Source organism: Heterodontus francisci, chromosome 34, assembly GCF_036365525.1.
Source record: "Heterodontus francisci isolate sHetFra1 chromosome 34, sHetFra1.hap1, whole genome shotgun sequence".
Taxonomy (NCBI): domain Eukaryota; kingdom Metazoa; phylum Chordata; class Chondrichthyes; order Heterodontiformes; family Heterodontidae; genus Heterodontus; species Heterodontus francisci.
Genome location: NC_090404.1, coordinates 41,069,797 through 41,094,465, shown reverse-complemented (window position 1 = coordinate 41,094,465; position 24,669 = coordinate 41,069,797). Strand labels below are relative to the sequence as shown.

Below are 24,669 nucleotides of genomic sequence, written 5' to 3'. Positions count from 1 at the left end.
CCCGGGTGCGCAGGCGCATTGCGGACCAGTGTTTCAAGCCAGAGGGTGAAGGCGGCGGAGAGACGTTTCTGCAGCCGGTAAGTGGCGGCTGGTGGGCGGGGAGGCTTCAGAAACACCCGGTGTAGGCCTCAACACCCCCAATAACAAACTCCCGGTCCTGTGTTTGCACCGAGCGGGCGGCAGCTGCGGGAAACTGAGCTCAGTTATAAAGGGGCCTGGGGGAGGGGAGGGAGGGAGGAACCATTTGGGACACAGCACAGGGCAGGAGGTCCCCCCTCCCCCACTCCCTGGTTCCACAGAGACTCCCCTTGGACTGGGCCACACCTGGGCAGGGCTGGCTCAAGGTGCAGGAAGCTGATAGGCTGAGCTGTGGACTGGGAGGAGTGGGGGGTTTGACTGACAGGCCTGGGGAGGGGGATATCAGGGCAGGTACACACACTGCTCCCCCTTTTCCTCCTGGGATCTTTTACTGGAGTCGTGTTGCTGAGTGTTTCTAAACTCTGTCTCCCTATCCCGGTAATGTCGGTGGATTGTAGGTTGCTGTGAGTGTTGAACTATATTGTTTCTCCTCATTCTTCCTCCCTCTCCCACTCCGAGTTCCAGGCTGCAGGCACCGGCTGTTTGATGTGCCTGAAACATTAAATATGTTTCTCTCTTCACTGAGACCTGCTGAGTATTTCCAGCATTTTCTCCTTTTATTTCAGATTTCCAGCATCTGCAGGACTTTGCTTTTGTTTTATTGCACGAGTTGCTCACAGAATCAAAGGCAGTGAAGGTGCTCGAGCTGGACGGAAGCAGTCGTGTCAGATCCTCAGTGGGTGAGAAATCGCCGAGTGCAGGGGAGGAATGAAGCTGGCGGATGTGCAGGGAGGCTTCAGAAACATCCGGTGTCGGCCTCAACACCCCCAATAAGAAGCTCCCAGTCCCGCGTTCCAAGGAGAACAATCCCAGCTTCTCCAACCTAACCTTGTAGCTAAATTCCCTCATCCCTGGAACCTTTCTGGTAAATCTCCTCTACACCCTCTCAAGGACCTTCCCATCCTTCCTAAAGTGTGGTGATCAGAACTGGATGTAATACTCTAGTTGTGGATGAAGCAGAGTTTTATAAAAGTTCCCCTTAACTTCCCTGCTTTTGCACTCAGTACCTCTATTTATCAAACTCAAGATCCCGTATTCTTCCGAAGAAGGGTCACTGACCTGAAATGTTAACTCTGCTTCTCTTTCCACAGGTGCTGCCAGTCCTGCTGAGTGATTCCAGCATTTCTTGTTTTTGTCCCGTATTCTTTGCTAACTGTTCTCAATATGTCCTGCCACCTTCAATGATCTATACATATGAACCCCCAGGTCCCTCTGTCCCTGCACACTCTTTAGAACTGTGCCATTAAGCATATATTGCCTCTCTCTATCCCTTCTGACAACCTGGAAATTTTCAGGATGTTAGAACTGATAGTATAGATCAGGAATGTCCAGCCTTTACGCATTAGGGGCTACATTCTAAATGTTGTCCTACATCGGGGCCGGAGGTGAGCAACTTTCGGAAAGGTAAAGGTATTAGAAATTTATTTGACTGTTCATCAATATAACAAAAATGTGCATTTTTGTGAATAAACTTTAAATGAGGAAACTAATGTATTAACTTACTTTCCCAACACTATGTTGAACACTGATTTAGTGAGTTACCTGGCATGGTTTTTGCTTGCAGTAGCAGACATTGTCTGCCTGCACACTTGATGTAGCGATGCAGAGAATTCCAGATAGATTCCATTTGTGAGGAGAGATCTTGATCTCGCACTCTCCCTGTCTCCTGCTCTCTCTACTTTATTTAGAGATACAGCACTGAAACAGGCCCTTTGGCCCACCGAGTCTGTGGCAAGCAACAACCACCCATTTACACTAACCCTGCAGTAACCCCATATTCCCTGCCACCTACCTACACTTGGGGCAATTTACAATGGCCAACTTACCTATCAACCTGCAAGTCTTTGGCTGTGGGAGGAAACCGGAGCACCCAGCGAAAACCCACGCGGTCACAGGAAGAACTTGCAAACTCCGCACAGGCAGGACCCAGATTCGAAGCCAGGACCCTGGAGCTGTGAGGCTGCGGTGCTAACCACTGCGTCTCTCTCTCGCTCTCTATCTCTCTCTCCCCCGTTCTCTCTCTCTCTTTCCCCCCTGCTCTCTCTCTCTTCCCCATCCCCCCGCTCTTTCTCTCGCTCGCCGCTCTTCCGCTCTCTCTCCCTTTCTCTGTCACTCCCGCTCTCTCTCTCTCTCCCCGCTCTCTCTCTCTCCCCGCTCTCTCTCTCTCCCCGCTCTCTCTCTCTTCCCGCTCTCTCTCTCTTCCCGCTCTCTCTCTCTCCCGCTCTCTCTCTCTCTCTCTCTCTCGCTCTCTCCCGCTCTCTCTCTCTCTCTCTCTCTCTCCCGCTCTCTCTCTCTCTCTCCCGCTCTCTCTCTCTCCCGCTCGCTCTCTCTCTGTCTCTCCTGCGTTCTCTCTCTCTCTCTCCCGCTCTCTCTCTCTCTCTCCCGCTCTCTCTCTCTCTCCCAATCTCTCGCTCTCTCTCCCTCTCCCTCTCTCTCTCTCTCCCGCTCTCCCTCTCCCGCTCTCTCTCTCCCTCTCCCGCTCTCTCTCTCTCTCTCTCTCCCGCTCTCTCTCCCTCTCCCTCTCCCGCTCTCCGTCTCGCTCTCCCCCTCGCCCTCTCTCTCTCTCTCCCGCTCTCTCTCTCTCTCTCTCCCGCTCTCTCTCTCTCTCTCTCCCGCTCTCTCTCTCTCCCGCTCTCTCTCTCTCCCGCTCTCTCTCTCTCTCCCCCGCTCTCTCTCTCCCCCGCTCTCTTACTCTCACTCTCCCCCGCTCTCTTACTCTCACTCTCCCCCGCTCTCTTACTCTCACTCTCCCCCGCTCTCTTACTCTCACTCTCCCCCGCTCTCTTACTCTCACTCTCCCCCGCTCTCTTACTCTCTCTCCCCCACTCTCTTACTCTCTCTCCCCCGCTCTCTTACTCTCTCTCCCCCGCTCTCTCTCTCTCTCACTCTCTCTCCCCCGCTCTCTCTCTCTCTCCCCCCTCTCTCTCTCTCCCCCGCTCTCTCTCTCACTCTCTCTCCCCCGCTCTCTCTCTCCGCCCTCTCTCCCCCGCTCTCTCTCACTCTCTCTCCCCCGCTCTCTCTCACTCTCTCTCCCCCGCGCTCTCTCACTCTCTCTCCCCCGCTCTCTCTCCCCCGCTCTCTCTTTCCCCGCTCTCTCTTTCCCCGCTCTCTCTTTCCCCGCTCACTCTCTCTCTCTCTTTCCCCGCTCACTCTCCCCCTCTCTCTCTCTCTCTTCCCCCCTCACTCTCTCTCTCTCCCGCTCTCTCTCTCTCTCCTGTTCTCTCTTTCCCCGCCGCCCCCACTCTCTCTCTTCCCCCCCCCCAGCGTTTTCTCTCCCTCACCCTCGCCGCGCTCCCTCTGTTCCGCTCTCTCCCGCTCTCTCTCTCTCTCTCGCTCTCTCTCCCGTGCGTTCTCGCTCTCTCTCCCGTGCGCTCTCGCTCTCTCTCTCACTCCCCCGCTCTCTCTCTCACACTCTGTCTCCCCCGCTCTCTCTCTCTCTCTCTCTCTCTTTCCCCGCTCTCTCTCCCTCCCCCGCTCTCTCTCCCTCCCCCGCTCTCTCTCCCTCCCCCCCTCTCTCTCTCTCCCTCCCCCTCTCTCTCTCCTGTTCTCTCTTTCCCCGCCGCCCCCGCTCTCTCTCTCCTGTCCTCTCTTTCCCCGCCGCCCCCGCTCTCTCTCTCATCCCCCGCCCCCCCAGCGTTTTCTCTCTCTCACCCTCGCCGCGCTCCCTCTCTTCCGCTCTCTCCCTCTCTCTCTCTCCCGCTCTCGCTCTCACTCTCCCTCCCCCGCTTTCTCTCTCTCACTCTCCCTCCCCCGCTCTCTCTCTCTCCCTCCCCCGCTCTCTCTCTCTCCCTCCCCCGCTCTCTCTCTCCCCCTCCCCCGCTCTCTCTCTCCCCCTCCCCCGCTCTCTCTCTCCCCCTCCCCCGCTCTCTCTCGCTCCATGTCTGCCGGCCTCTGTCTCTCTGCTCCGCTCCCAGGGCCCGGTCACCCTGGCACCCTGCTCCCAGGGCCCGGTCACCCCGGCAGCCTGCTCCCGGGGCCCGGTTACCACTGCACCTTGCTGCTGGGCCTGCACCTCCTCAGACGGTGATGAAGAGCCTGAGGCCCAGGCTGAGTACATACACAGGCAGAGCCAGTGCTTGGCCTGGGTCCTGAGCTCACGGCCGGGAAGGCTGCATTGGATCTGGAGTTTGGGCGGGAAGCGCCAGCAGAGAAGCAGCTCAGCCCGGGCACCACCATCTTACTAAAGGAGCCAAAATATCAGGTACTGAAGCTGGTCTGTCATCTTGGTAAAGGAGGACATGTGCAGTGACGTGTCTCCGCCATGTTGGTAAAGGAGCTGTGACCATTGTCAGTCACTGAATGTTTTGGCAGGTCAGGTGGAAACCATTGGCAGGCTGGATTCTGGCCCATGGGCTGGATGTTCTGGAGTGTCGAACTAGGAGGTGTAGAGTAAAAGTGAGAGCCAGACCTTTCAGGAGTGAAGTTAGGAAACATTTCTACACACAAAAGGTGGTAGAAATTTGAAACTCTCTTCCACAAACAGCAGTTGATGCGAGATCAATGTTAATGTTAAATCTGACATTGATAGATCTTTGTTAACCAAAGGTATTAATGGAAATGGGACAAAGTTGGGTATATAGAGTTAGATCACAGATCAACCATGATCTCATTTCCTGGTGGAACAGGCTCGAGGGGCTAAATGGCCAACTCCTAGAATCATAGAAATTTACAGCACAGAAGGAGGCCATTCAACCCTTTGTGCTTGTGCTGGCCCTTTGAAAGAGCAGTTGTGCTTAGTCCCACACACCCACTTGTTGTTTGTAAGCCTGTAAGTTCCTCATTCTCAAATACCTGTCAACTCCCTTTTAAAATGACTGATAGAATCAGGTTCAACCACCTTTTTCAGGTGGAGCGTTCCAGATCCCGACAACTGTCTGTTGTTACAAAAACTGCTGAACTCAATGTTGAGTCCGGAAGGTTGTAAAGTCCTCGAGCTCCCATTGAGCTTCATTGGAACAGGGCTTGAGGCCGAGGACAGAGAGGTCAGAGTGGGAGTGGGACGGAGAATTATAATGCGAAGTGACTGGAAACCCAGGAACATGCTTTCAGACTGAATGGAGATGTTTCTCAAAGTGATCACCCTATCTGTGTTTGCTCTTCCCAATGTAGAACAGATCTCATTGTGAGCAGTGAATATAATATACAAAATTGCCAAAAGTACAAGTAAATCACTGTTTGGTTTCATCCCACAAAACCCTGAGAATAGCCCAAAGGGAGCTACTTTATTTGAAGAGTAAAAGTTACAAAGTAAAGCAAATCAGTTGCTGGAATATTAAACTCCACCCCAGCTATAAAGAATATTAACACAGCAGATATAAACCCCACTGTCAGAATGAATATGGTTCAGTCCTGGATGTGATTAACAGCAGCAATAATTACAGAATGCAACAGCTACAGTCACTTGTGAACTCACTGGTGTCTCAGCATTTTGGATATCGATTAAATTCCTTCCCACAGACGGAGCAGGTGAACGGCCTCTCGTTATAATATTAGAATATAATACTATCTTTAATATCATCTAATAAGATATTCTTTCTTACAGTTCAGTGGGATGTAAACAGTAACCCCAACACCTTCAGGAGAGATGGTGCGAAAGCCCCTGTGTGCAGAGTGAGCATAAAATCAATGTGTGGAAATCCTCTCCTAATACCCTGTAAAAGGAGGTAATAAAAGTCATCACTGTCAGTACAGGATAGAAATTCAGAACAGACAATTCGAGATCCTATGGAACATTTTATTCCTCTCTTGTTTCCCCAAAGCTGTAAATCGCAGTCCCACACACTCTCCCTCCTCCCTGTGCTGAAATCCAAACCCATGACACCATCTGCACCATTTCTTTCCTCCTCTGCCAGTTTTCTCCCTCTCTCTACTGTGGCTCGGTTCAGTTCTCCAGCCCCTGTATGCAGAGTGAGAATAAAATTAATGAGTCAATGATTTTCTGTCCTGGTCACTGGGACCCTGAAGCCCCGCCCACTCTCTGTTCTGGTCCCACAAATTACCAGATTCATTCAGCTCAATTTCACAACTTGTCTTTGTGTTTTTGTGGGTTCTCTCTCACTCCCTTTTTCCTGTTGTAACTTCATGTTACAGGATATTAGAAAGGGAGGATTTGCGGAAGGAAACTCAAACATCACCTCAAGATGTGACAGTCACTCGATTCATCAGGATCTGAATATCATCGGCCTTTGATCATGGAAGCAAAAAGTGTGGAGAAACCGTACACGTGTTCTGTGTGTGGACGGGGCTTCAGCCGATCAGCTGGCCTGTCGATACACAAGTGTAGTCAGACTGGGGAGAAGCTGTGGAAATGTGGGGACCGTGAGAAAGAATTAAATTACACGTCTGAGCTGGAAACTCATCAACACAGTGAAACTGAGGAGAGGCCGTTCATCTGCACTGAGTGTGGGAAGGGATTCACTCAGTCATCCTCCCTACTCGCACACCAGCGAGTTCATACTGGGGAGAGGCCATTCACCTGCACTGAGTGTGGGAAGGGATTCACTCAGTTCTCAAACCTGCTGACACACCAGCGAATCCACACTGAGGAGAGGCCGTTCACCTGCACTGAGTGTGGGAAGGGATTCATTCATTCATCTGCCCTACTAAAACACCAGCGATTTCACACTGGGGAGAGGCCGTTCACCTGCTCTGAGTGTGGGAAGAGATTCTCTCTGTCATGGAACCTGCTGGCACATCAACGGATTCACACTGGGGAGAGGCCATTCACCTGCTCTGATTGTGGGGAGGGTTTCACTTATTCATCCACCCTGCTGATGCACCAGCGAGTTCACACTGGGGAGCGGCCGTTCACCTGCTCTGAGTGTGGGAAGGGATTTACTCAGTCATCAAAGCTGCTGACACACCAGCGAGTTCACACTGGAGAGAGGCCGTTCACCTGCACAGAATGTGGGAAGGGATTCACTCAGTTATCAAACCTGCTGACACACCAGCGAATTCACACTGGGGAGAGGCCGTTCACCTGTACTGAGTGTGGGAAGGGATTCATTCATTCATCCGCCCTACTCACACACCAGCGAGTTCATAATGGGGAGAGGCCGTTCACCTGCACTGAGTGTGGGAAGGGTTTCATTCATTCATCCGCCCTACTGACGCACCAGCGAGTTCACACTGGCCAGAGGCCATTCACCTGCTCTGAGTGTGGGAAGAGATTCTCTCTGTCATGGAACCTGCTGGCACATCAACGAATTCACACTGGGGAGAGGCCATTCACCTGCTCTGATTGTGGGGAGGGTTTCACTCATTCATCCACCCTGCTGATACACAAGCGAGTTCACACTGGGGAGAGGCCATTCACCTGCTCTGAGTGTGGGAAGGGATTCACTACTTCATCCAAGCTGGTGAAACACCAGCGAGTTCACACTGGTGAGAGGCCATTCACCTGCTCTGAGTGTGGGAAGGGATTTGCTAATTCATCCGCTCGGCTGAGGCACCAGCGAGTTCACACTGGGGAGCGGCCGTTCACCTGCTCTGTTTGTGGGAAGAGATTTACTCAGTCATCCCACCTGGTGTCACACCAGTTCAGTCACACTGGGGAGAGGTCATTCATCTGCTCCGTGTGTCGGAAGGGATTCACTCAGCCATCCTATCTGCTGAGACACCAGCGAGTTCACAGATAATTACAGGGGTTGGATTCTGCTGTTGCTGCTGTTAATCATATCCAGACTGAACCATGTTCATTCTGACAGTTGGGGTTTATTTCTGATGTCAGTTGCTCCTCTTGGACTGAGCGTCTGCCCCACAGCATCTCTCATTCATGTGTGAATAGACCATCATGTCTTCAAACCTCATTTTCAATTTAAATCCACTCAGTAAATGTACTGAACAAAAGATGAACAATAAACAGATCACAGGCCAATCCTGTAACTCTATATTGACAGGAGAAAGTCTGTTCTTTAGCTCAAGAATGAGGCTGTTTAAGCTCTGTGTGTTTCTAAGCACTCGGAGACTGGAGCTGTTGGACAGACAGGCTGTTCACAACTGTTAACGTGTCAGATAGTGAAGGAATTGCTCTTCAAGTAAACTCACCAATTTATAAGCTCAGACTCCGGTCCCTGCTGTAATTAATACTCAGCATCCATTCGTGTTGATTTACAGTCAATCACTGAATCGTCTGGTTAATCTTTGTTACTTGTTTTGTGAAATACTCTCCCTATTAGTGCTGAACTGCTGGATAACTCTGATTACATTTAAATGTGTTTATACATGTTTATAAAGTGTCTGTGTGTCCAGATTTAACTAAGTTGTGATTTGTAACCAATAAATGATGTTTCGGGTATGACTTGTCATCTGGTATCTTGGTGATTTGTCGAGAAAGATTTAATTCACTCACTCAGCAGCTCGAGAGGAACCAGACTGAGGTTTAATGAACATAAGAAATAGCAGCTGGAGGAGGCCATTCGGCCCTTCGACCCTGCTCTGCCATTCACCCAGATCATGGCTGATCATCTACCTCAACTCCACCTTCCCACACTATCCCATATCCCTTAATTACCGTAATACCCAAAAATCTATCAATCTCTGTCTTAAATATACTCAATGACTGAGCATCCACTGCTCCCTGGGGAAGAGAATTCCAAAGATTAACAACCTTTCCAGTAAAGAAATTTCTCCTCATTTCAGTCCTAAATGGCTGATCCCTTATCCTGAGACTGTCTTGATTCCCCAGCCAGGTGAAACATTTTCTCAGCATCGACCCGGTCAAGTCCCTTAACAATTGATGTTTCAGTCAGATCACATCTCCTTCTTCTAAACCTCAGGGAATATAGGCCTAGTCTACTCAACCTCTCCTCATAGGAGGAGATGGAGCAGAGTGGGGGTGCTGTACAATAGTGGTTATGTTATTGAACTAGTAATCCAGAGGCCTGGACCAATGATGCTGAGACATGAATTCAAATCCCACCACTGCAATTAAAAAGCGAGGATCAATATTGGTGACCATGAAACTACGGATTGTCCTAAAAACCCACCTGGTAATTTCCTCCAGTGCATCTTGTAGATGGTACACACTGCTGCCACTGTGTGTCAGTGGTGGAGGGAGTGAATGTTTGTAGATAGGATGCCAATCAAGTGGGTTGCTTTGTCCTGGATGGTGTCGAGCTTCTTGAGTGTTGTTGGAGCTGTACCATCCAGGCAAGTATTCCATCACACTCCTGACTTGTGCCTTATAGATGGTGGACAAGCTTTGGGGTGTCAGGAGATGAGTTACTCACCGCAGGATTCCTAGCCTCTGACCGGCTCTTGTAGCGATAGTATTTATATGGCTACTCCCAGTTCAGTTTCTGGTCAATGGTAGCCCCCAGGATGTTGACAGTGGGGGATTCAGTGATGGTACTGCAATTGAATGTCATGGGGAGATGGTTGGAGTCTTTCTTGTTGGAGATGGTCATTGCCTGGCACTTGTGTGACTTGAATGTTACTTGCCACTTATCAGCCCAAGCCTGGATATTGTCCAGGTCTTGCTGCATTTCTACACGGACTGCTTCAGTATCTGAGGAGTCGCAAATGGTGCGGAACATTGTGCAATCATCAGCGAACATCCCCACTTCTGAACTTATGATTGAAGAAAGAATTGTGTGTAATAACCTCTGGTGTGGCACCTTATCAAATGCTTCTTGCTTCTTGAAAATCCAAATAAACTACTGTTTCCTCCTTATTCACCTGACTAGTTACATCCTCAAGAAACTCTTAACAGATTTGTTAAACATGATTTCTTCTTCACAAGTCCATGTTGACTCTGCTGAATCATATTATGATTTTCTAAGTGCCCTGTTACCATTTCCCCAGATAATACATTCTAGCATTTTGCCTACAACTAATGTGAGGCTAATTGGACAAAGGCTCCCCATTTTCTCTCTTTCTACAATGTTATTACTGAACCCTTTCTCAACTGATTATTTCATAAAAGTGCTGTACTTGAGTCTTAATTTGGCCTTGTGCCATCTCCTAGTGGGCTTTTCCTGTCCTGTCAGTGCTGGGTCAGGCCATTGTCCAGCTCAAACAGCCCAGATAGCAGGAGCCAACGAACCTTATTTCACTCCTCAGGGTGGTTTGTTTCTTGAGGTTCAGATTATCATTAAAATAACAACACACACTGTGTCCACCCATTGTTCTCCCAGACGCACTGTCACCTCACAGTCAGGATCATGTGTCTATGAAGGGGAGGTTGTTGTCCTGTCTAGACCACCCTGAAAACCCTTGCTTCATAATGGTCAGGAGTAGAAGGTCTCAGTATTGTGAGAAGAGCCTCAGGGAATCAGTCCCAGTGATCTTGTAAAACAGAGGAACACATGAGTGGGAGGAGGCCATTCAACTCCTCGAGCCTGTTCCTCTATTCAGTTATATCATGACTGATCCATATCGCAACTACCTTTACCAGAGTTGGTTACATATCCCTGTAACCTTACCCAATAGGTAACTCACAAGTTTTGACATTTTCCTTTTCTCCCCATCCATAGCAGCTTTTTGGGGGGACAGTGTTCCAGATTTCACTATCCTTTGTGTGAAGAAGTGCTTCCTGACAGCACCCCTGAATGGCCCAGCTCTAATTTTAATGTTGTGCCATCTTATTCTGCATTCCACCAACAGAGGAAATCATTTTTCTTCATCGACCCCCTTAAAACCTTTAATCTTCTTTAATACCTGAATTACATCACCCCTTAATATTCATACTCTATGAAATACAAGCCCAGTCTATATGACCTGTCCTCACAATTTAACCCTTTTAGCCCTGATATCATTCTGGTGAATGTGCAGTGTACCTCCTGCACAGCTGATATATCCTTCCTGAGATGTGCTGCCCAGAATTAAACACCTCACTTCAGATGATGTGTAACCAGAGTTGCATATAACTGCAGCATTACTTTCACCCTTCAGATAAAGGCAAACATTCCATTAGACATTTTAATTCCCTTTTCTCCCAGTCCAGTAGTTTTTCGTCATTTCTGTGCATGAAACCCGAAATCTCTCTGTCCCTTCACAGTTCCTAACTTTTAATCATTTAGAAAATATTCTGCTTCATCTTCCTTAGATCTAAGTTACCAGAGTGGTTCCAGGGATGGGAAATTTTAGTTACAAGGTGAGGTTGTAAAATCTGGGGTTGTTCTCTTTTGCACAAAGGAGATTGAGGGGAGATTTAATCAAAGTGTAAAAGATTATGACAGGCATGGATAAGTTCGACAAGGAAAACTGTTCCCATTAACTAATGGTACAAGGATTAGGAGACGCAGATTGAAAGTTTTGGGCAAGAGATGCAGAGGGAATATAAGGAAGCACTTTTTTACGCAGTGGGTAGTAAATGATCTGGAATTCGCTGCCCATGAGGGTGGTGGAAGCAGAGACAATCAGTGATTTCAAGAGGAAATTGGATGGTCACTTGAAGGAAATAAACTTGCAGGACTACAGGGGTCAAGCAGGGGAGTAGGACTGACTGGATTACTGTGTGGAGAACTCACGGACTTGATGGGCTGAATGGTCTCCTCTGTTCCATACATGACTCTAATGTTAATGACCTCGCACTTCCCCACATTGACCTCCTGCTGTCTCTGTTATCTCCACTCGCTAAATCTATCAATGACACAATGCAATTTTTTGCTCCCTTCCAGAATACTCAATATGTCACCTAACTCAGTATGTGGGTTTGTTCAGGGAAAATCGTGTTCAACTAACTTGCTGGAGTTTTTGAAGACATAACAGAGAGGGTTGGTGGGGGCAATGTTGTTGATGTGGGGTACATGAACTTTCAAAAGGCATTTGATACAGTGCCACACAATTTATATGTATTTATTTATGAGTATTTCCAGCACTTTCTGGTTTTATTTCATCTTCCAGAAGATCTGATTTGCAAAAGTAAATCCTGGGACAGTGAGGTTTAAAAGATCTCCCGAAGGAATCATCAGCTTCTTCACACTGTGACATTGCATGTACAAAACACCAATCCTGGGCTGAGTGGGTATGGGAACAGTGAACAGAAGAGGGATGGGGAATCAGCAGTGTTTGTGTTTTTACAATGAGGCATAAACAGATGGTGAGACAAAGAGAGAAATAGAGGGAGAGAAAGAGATTGAAATGACAGGTTAAACACAGAGGGAGAGAGACAGGCTCTGGGGCTCTCCAGTGTTTAGTGACTGCCCAGCTCCCAGCCTGTGTCGCAAACCACTCTCCCCACCCCCTTCTCACCCCCTTGCCAAAGGCCTGATGTGTAAAGATAAATCCTGGGACAATGATAAGGAATTAACACCTTAATGGCAGTTTTAAAGAGAGTTTCTCAGCTTCTGGACAGACTGGGGCCTGGTCATGTCACTGTCCCTCTGTTGATTAGCTGAAAGATGCAGCAAATGTTCTCAACAATAACCTTGTAGGAATAAGTTCACAGATCATCAAAAAGCAGCTCCCTGGAATGTCTCTGTTCAAAACAGCCCTGGTAGCTGGATTAACATAACAATGGGCAAGATCTCAGCACCTAATAGTCCCTCTCACATTTTACATCTGTTCCCACTTTACAGTCTCTGGGTTTATTGTGAGGGATGGGTAAATGATGCAGAGATTGTCAATGTTAGTGAGTGACAGAGAAAAGGAGCTCTGGGCTATTGATGTGTCTTTTATTTTAAAAAGTCTTTGCTTTGTTCTCATCAATGTTTCATTTCTCTCTCCAGGAGATTTTTTAGCAGCTGTAACATGTCAATGCATGGGATAACATCATGCTGACCATTAGGACCAAGCTAATGGTTTATAAGGCCTGTGATCTCAACACCTTGCTGTATGGCTATGAAACATGACAGCTACCAGGGAAAGTAGCTCAATAATTTCCATCTTTGCTGTCTGTGGCCCATTATGGGTATATCCTGGCAGCACAAAATCACAAATGTGGCAGTCCTCTCAAAGGCAGAGCTCCCAAGTGTGTTGGCATTAATCAAACAGAGGTGGCTTTGGTGGATCAGACAAGTCCACAAGATAGAGGATGGCTGCAAACCCAAGGACCAAGGTAGCCGGGGCCAGGCGACCAGTGGGCGCCCAAAGCTCCGCTTCAAGGTTGCTTGCAAGCGTGACCTGAAGGCCCTAAATGTCGACTATCGCACTTGGGAGTCACTAACTGATGAAAGAGGGAAATGGCAACACATCCTGTGGACTGGTGTGCAATACCACGATGACCAGTTGCTGCAGCAGCTTGGCAACAGACGCCAATGTCAAACACAACAACTCACAGCATCACTTGACAGCTTCATGTGCAGCACTTGTGGCAGAGCCTGCGTCTCAACGATTGGCTTTTGCAGCCATCAGCAAAGGTGAACCAAGAGAAGATACGCCCCCCCCCCCAAATGGCTTGTTTGCTGCATGTCGATCATCTTTCGTAGATGAAAGGATGACAACCCACTGTTTCCCTCGCTCTCTCCTTTCTCTCTCTCCCACTTCTCTCATTCAGAGAGAAAGATAGGGAGAAAGAGAGAGACACACAGAGAGAAATCCACAATCAGAAACTCAACGAATGACCTCCTTCTATGCTGTTAATGACTCTATGACTCGAAAATGAATTAAAATGGCTGCTGCACATTGCATTTAAACATCAAAATGCATCTCACTGCCTAAAACACAAGCATTATTCAGGAATTATAACAAACAAAAGGACAAAGAAGGACCAGAAATAACGGTACTGAATTGGGGGAAGGCAGATTTAGATATGATAAAACAGGATTTGGCCAAAGTGGACTGGGAGCAGCTACTTGTGACCAGTGGGAGTCATTCAAAAAGGAAATAGTGAGAGTTCAGGGCCAACATGTTACCGAACAGTGAAGGGTAGGACCAACAAATCCAGGGAACCCTTGATGTCAAGGGATATAGAGGATTGGATAATGGGGGGAAAAAGGAGGCTTATGGCAGATTCAGAGGGCTTAAAACAGTGCAGGTGCTCGTGGAGTATAGAAAGTGTAGGGTGGGGGGGGGTACTTAGAAAAGTAATCAGAAGAGTGAAGAGGGGGCATGAAAAATCACTGGTGGCCAAGCTAAAGGAACATCCCACGGCGTTTTATAAGTATATTAAGGTCAAGAGGATAACCAGGGAAAGAGTAGGGCCCATTCGGGACCAAAGTGGCAATCTGTGTGTGGAGCTGGAGGATGTAGGTGAGGTTTGAAATGATTACTTTTCATCTGTGTTCACTATGGAGAAGGATGATGTCAGTGTAGAGCTCAGGGAGGGGGCTTGTGATATACTTAAACAAATTAGTATTGAAAGGGAGGAGGTATTAGCGGTTTTAACGGGCTTAAAAGTGAATAAATCCCCAGACCCAGATGAGATGTAGCCCAGACTGTTATGTGAGGCAAAGGAGGAGATAGCAGGGGCTCTGACACAAATTTTCAAATCCTCTCTGGCCACAGGAGAGGTGCCAGAGGACTGGAGGACAGCAAATGTGGAACCATTATTTAAGAAGAGTAGCAGGGATAGACCAGGTAATTGCAGGCCAGTGAGTCTAACATCAGTGATAGAGAAACTATTGGAAAAAATTCTGAGGGACAGGATTAATCTCCACTTGGAGAGGCAGGGGTTAATCAAGGATACTCAGCATGGCTTTGTCAGGGGGACATCACGTTTAACAAACCTGATTGAATTTTTTGAGGAGGTGGCTAGATGTGTAGATGACGGTAAAGCAGTTGATGTAGTCTCCATGGACTTCAGTAAGGCTTTTGATAAGGTCCCGCATGGGAGATTGGTCAAGAAGGTAAGAGCCCATGGGATCCAGGGCAATTTGGCAAATTGGATCTAAAGTTGGCTTAGTGGCAGGAGGCAGAGGGTGATGGTCGAGGGTTGTTTTTGTGATTAGAAGCCTGTGACCAGTGGTGTACCGCAGGGATCGGTGCTGGGACCCTTGCTGTTTGTAGTGTACATTAATGATTTAGACGTGAATATAGGAGGTATGATCAGTAAGTTCGCAGATGACACAAAAATGGGTGGTTTTGTAAATAGTGAGAAAGAAATCCTTAGATTACAGGATGATATATTTTTTTAATATTCCTTCAATGGATGTGGGCGTCACTGGCCAGGCCAGCATTTATTGCCCATCCCTAATTGCCCTTGAACTGAGTGGCTTGCTAGGCCATTTCGAGGGCATGCAAGAGTCAACCACATTGTTGTGGATCTGGAGTCACATGTAGGCCAGACCAGGTAAGGACAGCAGATTTCCTTCCCTAAAGGACATTAGTCAACCAGATGGGTTTTTACAACAATCGACAATGACTTCATGGCCTTCATTAGACTAGCTTTAAATTCCAGATTTATTCATTGAATTCAAATTCCACCTTCTGGGAGGGGGATGGGAACCGGACTTGTAATCCAGGGACCAGTGGGTCCACTCAGAAAGACAAAGAGTGTAGTGAGGTATTGGGGAAGGTAGCACTGTCACAGAGGACAGATGGGCACGGAGAAGGGTTAAAGTGCGTATACTTCAACGCAAGAAGCATCAGGAATAAGGTGAGTGAATTGAAGGCGTGGATGGGCACTTGGGACTACGATGTTGTGGCCATCACTGAAACGTGGATAGGTGAGGGGGAGGAATGGTTTTTGGAGGTACCTGGTTATAGATGTTTTCATAAGATTAGGAATGGTGGTAAAAGAGGTGGGGGGGTGGCATTGTTAGTTAGAAATAGTGTAACAACTGCTGAAAGAATTTTCGAGGAGGATCTGCCGACTGAGGCACTGTGGGTTGAGGTCAGGAACAGGAAAGGAGCAGTCACCTTGATGGGAGTTTTCTATAGGCCCCCCAATAGCAGCAGGGAGGTGGAAGAGCAGATTGGGAAACAGATTTTGGAAAGGAGCAGAAGTCACAGGGTAGTAATTATGGGGGATTTCAACTTCCCAAATATTGATTGGCAACTCTTTAGATCGAATAGTTTGGATGGGGTAGTGTTTGTGCAGTATGTCCAGGAAGCTTTTCTGACTCAGTATGTAGACTGCCCGACCAGAGGGGAGGCAATATTGGATTTGGTACTAGGTAATGAACCAGGGCAAGTGATAGAGCTGTTGGTGGGCGAGCACTTTGGAGATAGTGATCACAATTCTGTAGCATTCACTGTGGTAATGGAGAGGGATAGGTATGTGCAACAGGGCAAGGTTTACAATTGGGGGAAGGGTAGATATGATGCTGTCAGGCAGGAACTGAGGAGCATAAGTTGGGAGCATATGCTGGCAGGGAAGGGCACGGTCGAAATGTGGAACTTTTTCAAGGAGCAGATAGTAGGGGCCATTGATAAGCATGTCCCTGTCAGACAGGGAAGGGATGGTCATGTGAGGGAACCGTGGTTGACAAGAGAGGTTGAGAGTCTTGTTAGGAAGAAGAAGGATGCGTATATAAGGTTGAGGAAAAAGGGCACAGGCATAGCTCTGGAGGGATACAAGATGGCCAGGAAGGATCTGAAGAAAGGGATTAGGAGAGCTAAGAGAGGGCATGAAAAATGCTTGGCGGGTAGGATAAAAGAAAACCCCAAGGCCTTTTACGCGTATGTCAGAAATATGAGGATGACTAGGGGGACCGTAGGTCCGGTCAAGGACAATAGCGGGAGACTGTGTGTTGAGCCGGAAGAGATAAGTGAGGTTTTGAATGAGTACTTCTCTTCGGTATTTACGAATGAGAAGGGGTGTATTACTGAAGAGGACGGTGGGAAGCAGACTGGTAAGCTCGAGGAAGTGCTCGTTAGGAGGGAAGATGTGTTGGGGTTTTTGAATAACTTGAAGATAGACAAGTCTCCCGGGCCTGACGGGGTATATCCAAGGATGTTATGGGAAGCAAGGGATGAAATTGCAGAGCCGCTGGCAATGATCTTTTCATCTTCTCTGCTGACGGGGGTGGTACCAGGTGATTGGAGGGTGGCAAATGTTGTGCCCCTGTTCAAGAAAGGGAATAGGAACAACCCTGGGAATTACAGGCCAGTTAGTCTTACTTCAGTGGTAGGCAAGTTGATGGAAAAGGTGCTGAGGGATAGGATTTCTGAGCATCTGGAAAGACACTGCTTGATTCGGGACAGTCAGCACGGTTTTGTGAGGGGTAGGTCTTGCCTCACAAGCCTGATTGTATTCTTTGAGCAGGTGACCAAGCAAGTGGATGAGGGTAAACCAGTGGATGTGGTGTACATGGATTTTAGTAAGGCATTTGATAAGGTCCCCCATGGTAGACTTATGGAGAAAGTCAGGAGGCATGGGATAGTGGGGAATGTGGCCAATTGGATTAAGAATTGGCTAACTGATAGAAGGCAGAGAGTGGTCTTAGATGGTAAATACTCAGCCTGGAGCCCAGTTACCAGTGGCGTGCCGCAGGGATCAGTTCTGGGTCCTCTCCTGTTTGTGATTTTTATTAACGACTTGGATGAGGAAGTCGAAGGGTGGGTCAGTAAATTTGCAGATGATACAAAGGTTGGTGGAGTTGTGGATACCGAGGAGGGCTATTGTCGTCTGCAAAGGGACTTGGATAGGTTGCAGTGCTGGGCTGAAAAGTGGCAGATGGAGTTTAACCCTGAAAAGTGTGAGGTCGTCCATTTTGGAAGGACAAACATGAATGCAAAATACTGGGTTAACGGTAGGGTTCTTGGGCATGTGGAGGAGCAGAGAGACCTTGGGGTCTATGTGCATAGATCATTGAAAGTTGCAACTCAAGTGGATAGGGCTGTGAAGAAGGCATATGGGGTGTTAGCGTTCATTAGCAGAGGGATTGAATTTAAGAGCCGTGAGGTGATGATGCAGCTGTACAGGACCTTGGTAAGGCCTCATTTGGAGTACTGTGTGCAGTTCTGGTCGCCTCATTTTAGGAAGGATGTGGAAGCCTTGGAGAGGGTGCAGAGGAGATTTACCAGGATGTTGCCTGGAATGGAGAATAAGTCTTACGAGGAAAGGCTGAACATTCTAGGCCTCTTCTCATTAGAAAGGAGAAGGATGAGGGGTGACATGATAGAGGTTTATAAGATGATCAGGGGAATAGATAGGGTAGACAGTCAGAAACTTTTTCCCCGGGTGGAGCAAAGCGTTACAAGGGGTCATAAATTTAAGGTGAAGGGTGGGAGATATAAGGGGGATGTCAGGGGAAGGTTCTTTACCCAGAGAGTGGTCGAGGCATGGAATGCCTTGCCCGGGGAAGTTGTTGAGTCAGAAACTTTAGGGACTTTCAAAAGGCTTTTGGATAGGTATATGGATAAAGGAGAATGATGGGGTATAGATTAAATTGTCCTTGACAGAGGACAAAGGATCGGCACAACATCGTGGGCCGAAGGGCCTGTTCTGTGCTGTATTTTTCTATGTTCTATGTTCTATGTTTTCTATGCTTTGGTGGGATTCGAACCCATGTCCTCAGAGCAATACCTGGGTCTCTGGGTTACTAGTCCAGTGACAATACCAGTATGCCACCACCTCCCTTACAGCACATAGATGGGCTGGTAAAATGGACAGAGCAGTGGCAAATGGAATTTAATCCTGAGAAGTGTGAGGTGTTGCATTTTGGGAGGACTAACAAGGCAAGGGAATATATAATGGATGGTCAGACCCTAGGAAATACATAGGGACCTTGGTGTACTTGTCCATAGATCACTGAAGGAAGCAGCGCAGGGAGATCAGATGGTTAGGAAGATATTTGGGATAGTTGCATTTATTAGCTGAGGCATGGAATAGAAGAGCAGGGAGGTTATGATGAAGCTGTACAAAATGCTAGTTAGGCCACAGCTGGAGTATTGTGTACAGTTCTGGGCACCACACTATAGGAAGGATGTGATTACACTGGAGAGAGTGCAGAGGAAATTCACCAGGATGTTGCCTGGGCTGGAGCATTTCAGGTATGAAGAGAGACTGGATAGGCTATGGTCATTTTCCTTCGAGCAGAGAAGGCTGAGGGGGGACCTGATTGAGGTATGCAAAATTATGAGGGGCATAGATAAGGCAGATAGGAAGAAACTTTTTCCCTTAGCGGAGGTGTCAATAACTAGGGGGCATAGATTCAAGGTAAATGAGTAGGAGGTTTAGAGGGGATTTGAGGAAAATAAAATTCTCCCAGAGGGTGGTTGCAATCTGGAACTCAGTGCCTGAAGAGTTGGTGGAGGCAGGAAACCTCACTATATTTAAGTCGTATTTAGGTGAGCACGTGAAACGCCACAGCAGACAAGGCTATGGATCAAGTGCTGGAAAATGGGATTGGTAGGTATTAGAATTAGAACATTACAGCGCAGTACAGGCCCTTCGGCCCTCGATATTGCGCCGACCTGTGAAACCATCTGACCTACACGATTCCATTTTCATCCATATATCTATCCAATGACCACTTAAATGCCCTTAAAGTTGGTGAGTCCACTACTGTTGCAGGCAGGGCGTTCCACGCCCCTACTAGTATCTAAGTAAAGAAACTACCTCTGACATCTGTCCTATATCTATCACCCCTCAACTTAAAGCTATGTCCCCTCGTGTTTGCCATCATCATCCGAGGAAAAAGACTCTCACTATCCACCCTATCTAACCCTCTGATTATCTTACATGTCTCTATTAAGTCACCTCTCCTCCTCCTTCTCTCCAACAAAAACAACCTCAAGTCCCTCAGCCTTTCCTCGTAAGACCTTCCCTCCATACCAGGCAACATCCTAGTAAATCTCCTCTGCACCCTTTCCATAGCTTCCACATCCTTCCTATAATGCGGTGACCAGAACTGCACGCAATACTCCAGGTGCGGTCTCACCAGAGTTTTGTACAGCTGCAGCATGACATCGTGGCTCCTAACTCGATCCCCCTACTGATAAAAGCTAACACACCATGTGCCTTCTTAACAGCCCTATTAACCTGGGCAGCAACCTTCAGGGATTTATGCACATGGACACCAACACTGTTCATCTACACTACCAAGAATCTTCCCATTAGCCCAGGACTCTGCATTCCTGTTACTCCTTCCAAAGTGAATCACCTCACACTTTTCCGCATTAAACTCCATTTGCCATCTCTCAGCCCAGCTCTGCAGCCTATCTATGTCCCTCTGTACCCTACAACATCCTTCGGCACTATCCACAACTCCACCGACCTTAGTGTCATCCGCAAATTTACTAACCCACCCTTCTACACCCTCTTCCAGGTCATTTATAAAAATGACAAACAGCAGTGGCCCCAAAACAGATCCTTGCGGTACACCACTAGTAACTAAACTCCAGGATGAACATTTGCCATCAACCACCACCCTCTGTCTTCTTTCAGCTAGCCAGTTTCTGATCCAAAGCTCTAAATCACCTTCAACCCCATACTTCCGTATTTTCTGCAATAGCCTACCATGGAGAACCTTATCAAACGCCTTACTGAAATCCATATACACCACATCCACTGCTTTACCCTCATCCACCTGTTTGGTCACCTTCTCGAAAAACTCAATAAGGTTTGTGAGGCACGACCTACCCGTCACAAAACCGTGCTGACTATCGCTAATGAATTTATTCTTCTCGATGATTATACATCCTATCTCTTATAACCTTTTCCAACATTTTACCCACAACCGAAGTAAGGCTCACAGGTCTATAATTACCAGGGCTGTCTCTACTCCCCTTCTTGAACAAGGGGACAACATTTGCTATCCTCCAGTCTTCCGGCACTATTCCTGTCGACAATGACGACATAAAGATCAAGGACAAAGGCTCTGCAATCTCCTCCCTAGCTTCCCAGAGAATCCTAGGATAAATCCCATCTGGCCCAGGGGACTTATCTATTTTCACACTTTCCAAAATTGATAACACCTCCTCCTTGTGAACCTCAATCCCATCTAGCCTAGTAGCCTGAATCTCAGTATTCTCCTCGACAACATTTTCTTTCTCTACTGTAAATACTGACGCAAAATATTCATTTAACACTTCCCCTATCTCCTCTGATTCCACACACAACTTCCCACTACTATCCTTGATTGGCCCTAATCTAACTCTAGTCATTCTTTTATTCCTGATATACCTATAGAAAGCCTTAGGGTTTTCCCTGATCCTATCCGCCAATGACTTCTCGTGTCCTCTCCTTGCTCTTCTTAGCTCTCCCTTTAGATCCTTCCTGGCTAGCTTGTAACTCTCAAGCGCCCTAACTGAGCCTTCACATCTCATCCTAACATAAGCCTTCTTCTTCCTCTTGACAAGCTCTTCAACTTCTTTAGTAAACCACGGCTCCCTCGCTCGACAACTTCCTCCCTGCCTCACAGGTACATACTTATCAAGGACACACAGTAGCTGCTCTTTGAATAAGCTCCACATTTCGATTGTTCCCATCCCCTGCAGTTTCCTTCCCCATCCTACGCATCCTAAATCTTGCCTAATCGCATCATAATTTCCTTTCCCCCAGCTATAATTCTTGCCCTGCGGAATATACCTGTCCCTGCCCATCGCTAAGGTAAACCTAACCGAATTGTGATCACTATCACCAAAGTGCTCACCTACATCTAAATCTAACACCTGGCCGGGTTCATTACCCAGTACCAAATCCAATGTGGCATCGCCCCTGGTTGGCCTGTCTACATACTGTGTCAGAAAACCCTCCTGCACACACTGGACAAAAACTGACCCATCTAAAGTACTCGAACTATAGTATTTCCAGTCGATATTTGGAAAGTTAAAGTCCCCCATAACAACTACCCTGTTACTCTCGCCCCTGTCGAGAATCATCTTTGCTATCCTTTCCTCTACATCTCTGGAACTATTTGGAGGTCGATAAAAGACTCCCAACAGGGTGACCTCACCTCTCCTGTTTCTAACCTCGGCCCATACTACCTCAGTAGACGAGTCCTCAAACGTCCTTTCTGTCGCTGTAATACTCTCCTTGATTAACAATGCCGCACCCCCCCCCCCTCTTTTACTATCTTCTCTGTTCTTACTGAAACATCTAAATCCCGGAACCTGCAACATCCATTCCTGCCCCTGCTCTACCCATGTCTCCGAAATGGCCACTACATCGAGATCCCAGGTACCAACCCATGCTGCAAGCTCACCCACCTTATTCCGGATGCTCCTGGTATTGAAGTAGACAGGTAGGTGCTTGATGGTCGGCACGGACACGATGGGCTGAGGGTCTGTGTCTGTGCTGTGTAACTCTATGACTCTAAGACAAAAGCAGAGATGTAATGCTGGAACTGTTTAGGCCACAGTTGGAGTACTGCGTACACGTCTGGTCACCACATTACAGAAAGGACATTATTGCTCTGGAGAGAGTACGGAGGAGATTTACAAGAATATTGCCAGGGTTTGAAAGTTGCAGAAATGCAGAAATATTGGATCGGCTAGGGTTGTTTTCCTCAGAACAGAGGAGTCTGAGGGGTGAATTAATTGAGATGTACAAAATTATGAGGGGCCTAGATAGAATAAACAGGAAGGACCTGGCTCCCCTAGTGGAGAGGTCAATTACCAGGGTACACAGATTTAAGGTGATTGGTAGAAGGATTAAAGGGGATATGAGAAATAATGTTTTCACCCAGAGGGTGGTGGGTGTCTGGAATTCACTGCCAGGAACAGTGGTGGAGGCAAAAACTCTCAAAAAACTCTTTCAAAATGTACCAGGAAGTGCACCTGAACTGATGTAACCAGCAAGGCTGCAGACCAGGTGCTGGAAGAGGGGATTAGATCGAGCAGCTAGTTTTTCCAGCAAGCACGGACACAACAGGCTGAATGACCTCCTTCAGTGCCATAATTTTTCTATAGTTTTCAATAACATTGGAGAACGCTAAGGGTTTATCCAGTAATCAATGATAATTTCATGCCACCTTCAGTGAGCTGAGTTGAAAAAAAGACCAGATTTGCCTGAGATAATGAAGTCCAGAATACAGCACGGGCTGTCATGGTGGGATTGAACTCTCAGCCTCTGACAAAGACCCATGGCCTGTGGATGATAAGTGCAATGACAACACAACAGCATCATGTATCCAAACAAGGCACTGACAGCACCCTGGGCTAAAGCCTTGGCCTGTATGGGAATTAAACCCATGATCATTGTGTTATTACCGCAGTGCTCTACCCACCTGAGCTACCAGGTCTTGCTGTATAATTGTGATGTTAATGTTAATGTTTCAGGTCTGTGACCTTTCACCAGAACTCTGTTTCTCTCTCAGCAGATGCTGAGTATTTCCAGCAGTTACTGTTTTGATTTCTAACATGTACAGAATGTTGCTTTTATTTCTATTTTCAAATGTCTTTGACAAAGTCGATCTATCCAGAAACCCTGGATTACCAACTCAACAATGCAACCACTTGGCCTGCAGTTTGAATGAATTGTGCTTGGAAATTCATCTCACTTCCATCTTCCAAAGCAAAGACCTCGATTGATAGGATAATCCTGAAGAAAATAAATGTCAAATAAATCAGCTTTTGTTTAAACACATTGTTGTAGATTTGTTGTCTTTCCCACCTGAGTGTTTAGCATCACCTGGCTGGAGCTCAGAAAGGACAATCTGGGGGAGGATCGTACAGCAGGAACAGAACTTCAGCCTGAACACAGTCCTTCAGGATCACACTGAGAGGGACAAACGGCACTTTGGTCTTTCTTGTCTCTCTTCACTAACAGCAAAGTCACCTTGTGGGTTGATCCTGAGGCCTGTAAGAAATGTGTTCCAGCCACTCTCTTCTATGTTCAGAACTCCTGGGCACGAAACAGAAGGCTCCTTGACAACTGTGTTTAGAGTCAGGAAGAACAACAGTGAATGCTGGAAACGTGCTGTCAAATCAGAGATTGGTGTAAAACTGGGTATTGTTCTTGACTGAAAGTGAAACGGCAGGTTTAAGTTTCCAGTCTGAAAATCAATATTGTATTACTCTGTGGAGATTTAATGTGTTTGTGTGACAGTCCTGAGTCTACAATTTTAACACTGGTGTTACTTAATTTCAAACAAACCTTTTGAAACTAAATAAATTCAAGTCTACATCAGTAGAAGAAGGAGGAGTTCACTTCTGGTACAATTATACAACAGATATTTAATCTCCAGATAAAGAAGGACCTGCAGCGTGTTGCCAGGAATTACATATTTTATTGAAGTATGAGTGTTAGACACCAGGATAACTAAAAATACACAGAACATCCACAGGAGTGCTATCACTTCAGTTACTCTGGGATCATTCCCACTGTGGAACTCCACCACTGCCTCTGCTGAAGGTTGTAGGCTGAGGGAGTGGAGCCTCCAGGAGTGGACTGTGAGAAAGCTGGGTTTCAGTATCCTTTCAAATATAAGGTGAGGTACCAGAGGAATCCTTACTAAGGATCTGTCTGGGGTTTTACTTGCCCATGTCAGTCTATGGGTGAATGATGCCTGACTCCCCAACTGTCTTACATTGAACCTAGTTTGGAACAAGTTGAATTCTGTTTCCAGGAGAATAGGGACAAATTTCACCCACAATTGTGGGAGACAAAAACAGCCATTAGAGAAACTGAGAGATCTTTGGAAAAGAATATGGTGCACAATGATGGTAATAGAGGCAAAAGCTTTTCCAGCTACATCAGGAGTGAGAAGATGGGTACAGATGGTTTTGAGCCACTGAGAGACAGTTCAGGACAGATTGAAA

General features: G+C 47.2%; 1 protein-coding gene and 1 pseudogene across 2 annotated transcripts; one reads left to right on the top strand and one right to left on the bottom strand.

Annotated features, from left to right (window-relative positions):
* The window catches only part of LOC137349408 (zinc finger protein 585A-like), a 229,568-nt pseudogene that overhangs the window by 19,215 nt on the left and 185,684 nt on the right, over positions 1-24,669 (bottom strand).
* On the top strand, positions 784-8,189 carry LOC137349409 (zinc finger protein 229-like). Of its 2 annotated transcripts, XM_068014923.1 has the most exons (3): positions 784-1,542; positions 5,681-5,748; positions 6,229-8,189. In XM_068014923.1, exon 3 carries the CDS (start codon positions 6,330-6,332, stop codon positions 7,773-7,775), a length of 1,446 nt encoding a protein of 481 aa, XP_067871024.1. In that variant the 5' UTR covers positions 784-1,542; positions 5,681-5,748; positions 6,229-6,329; the 3' UTR covers positions 7,776-8,189. The 2 variants fall into 2 exon arrangements, with proteins under 2 accessions (XP_067871024.1, XP_067871025.1); XM_068014924.1 differs by lacking the exon at positions 5,681-5,748 and having other exon boundaries at positions 784-1,003.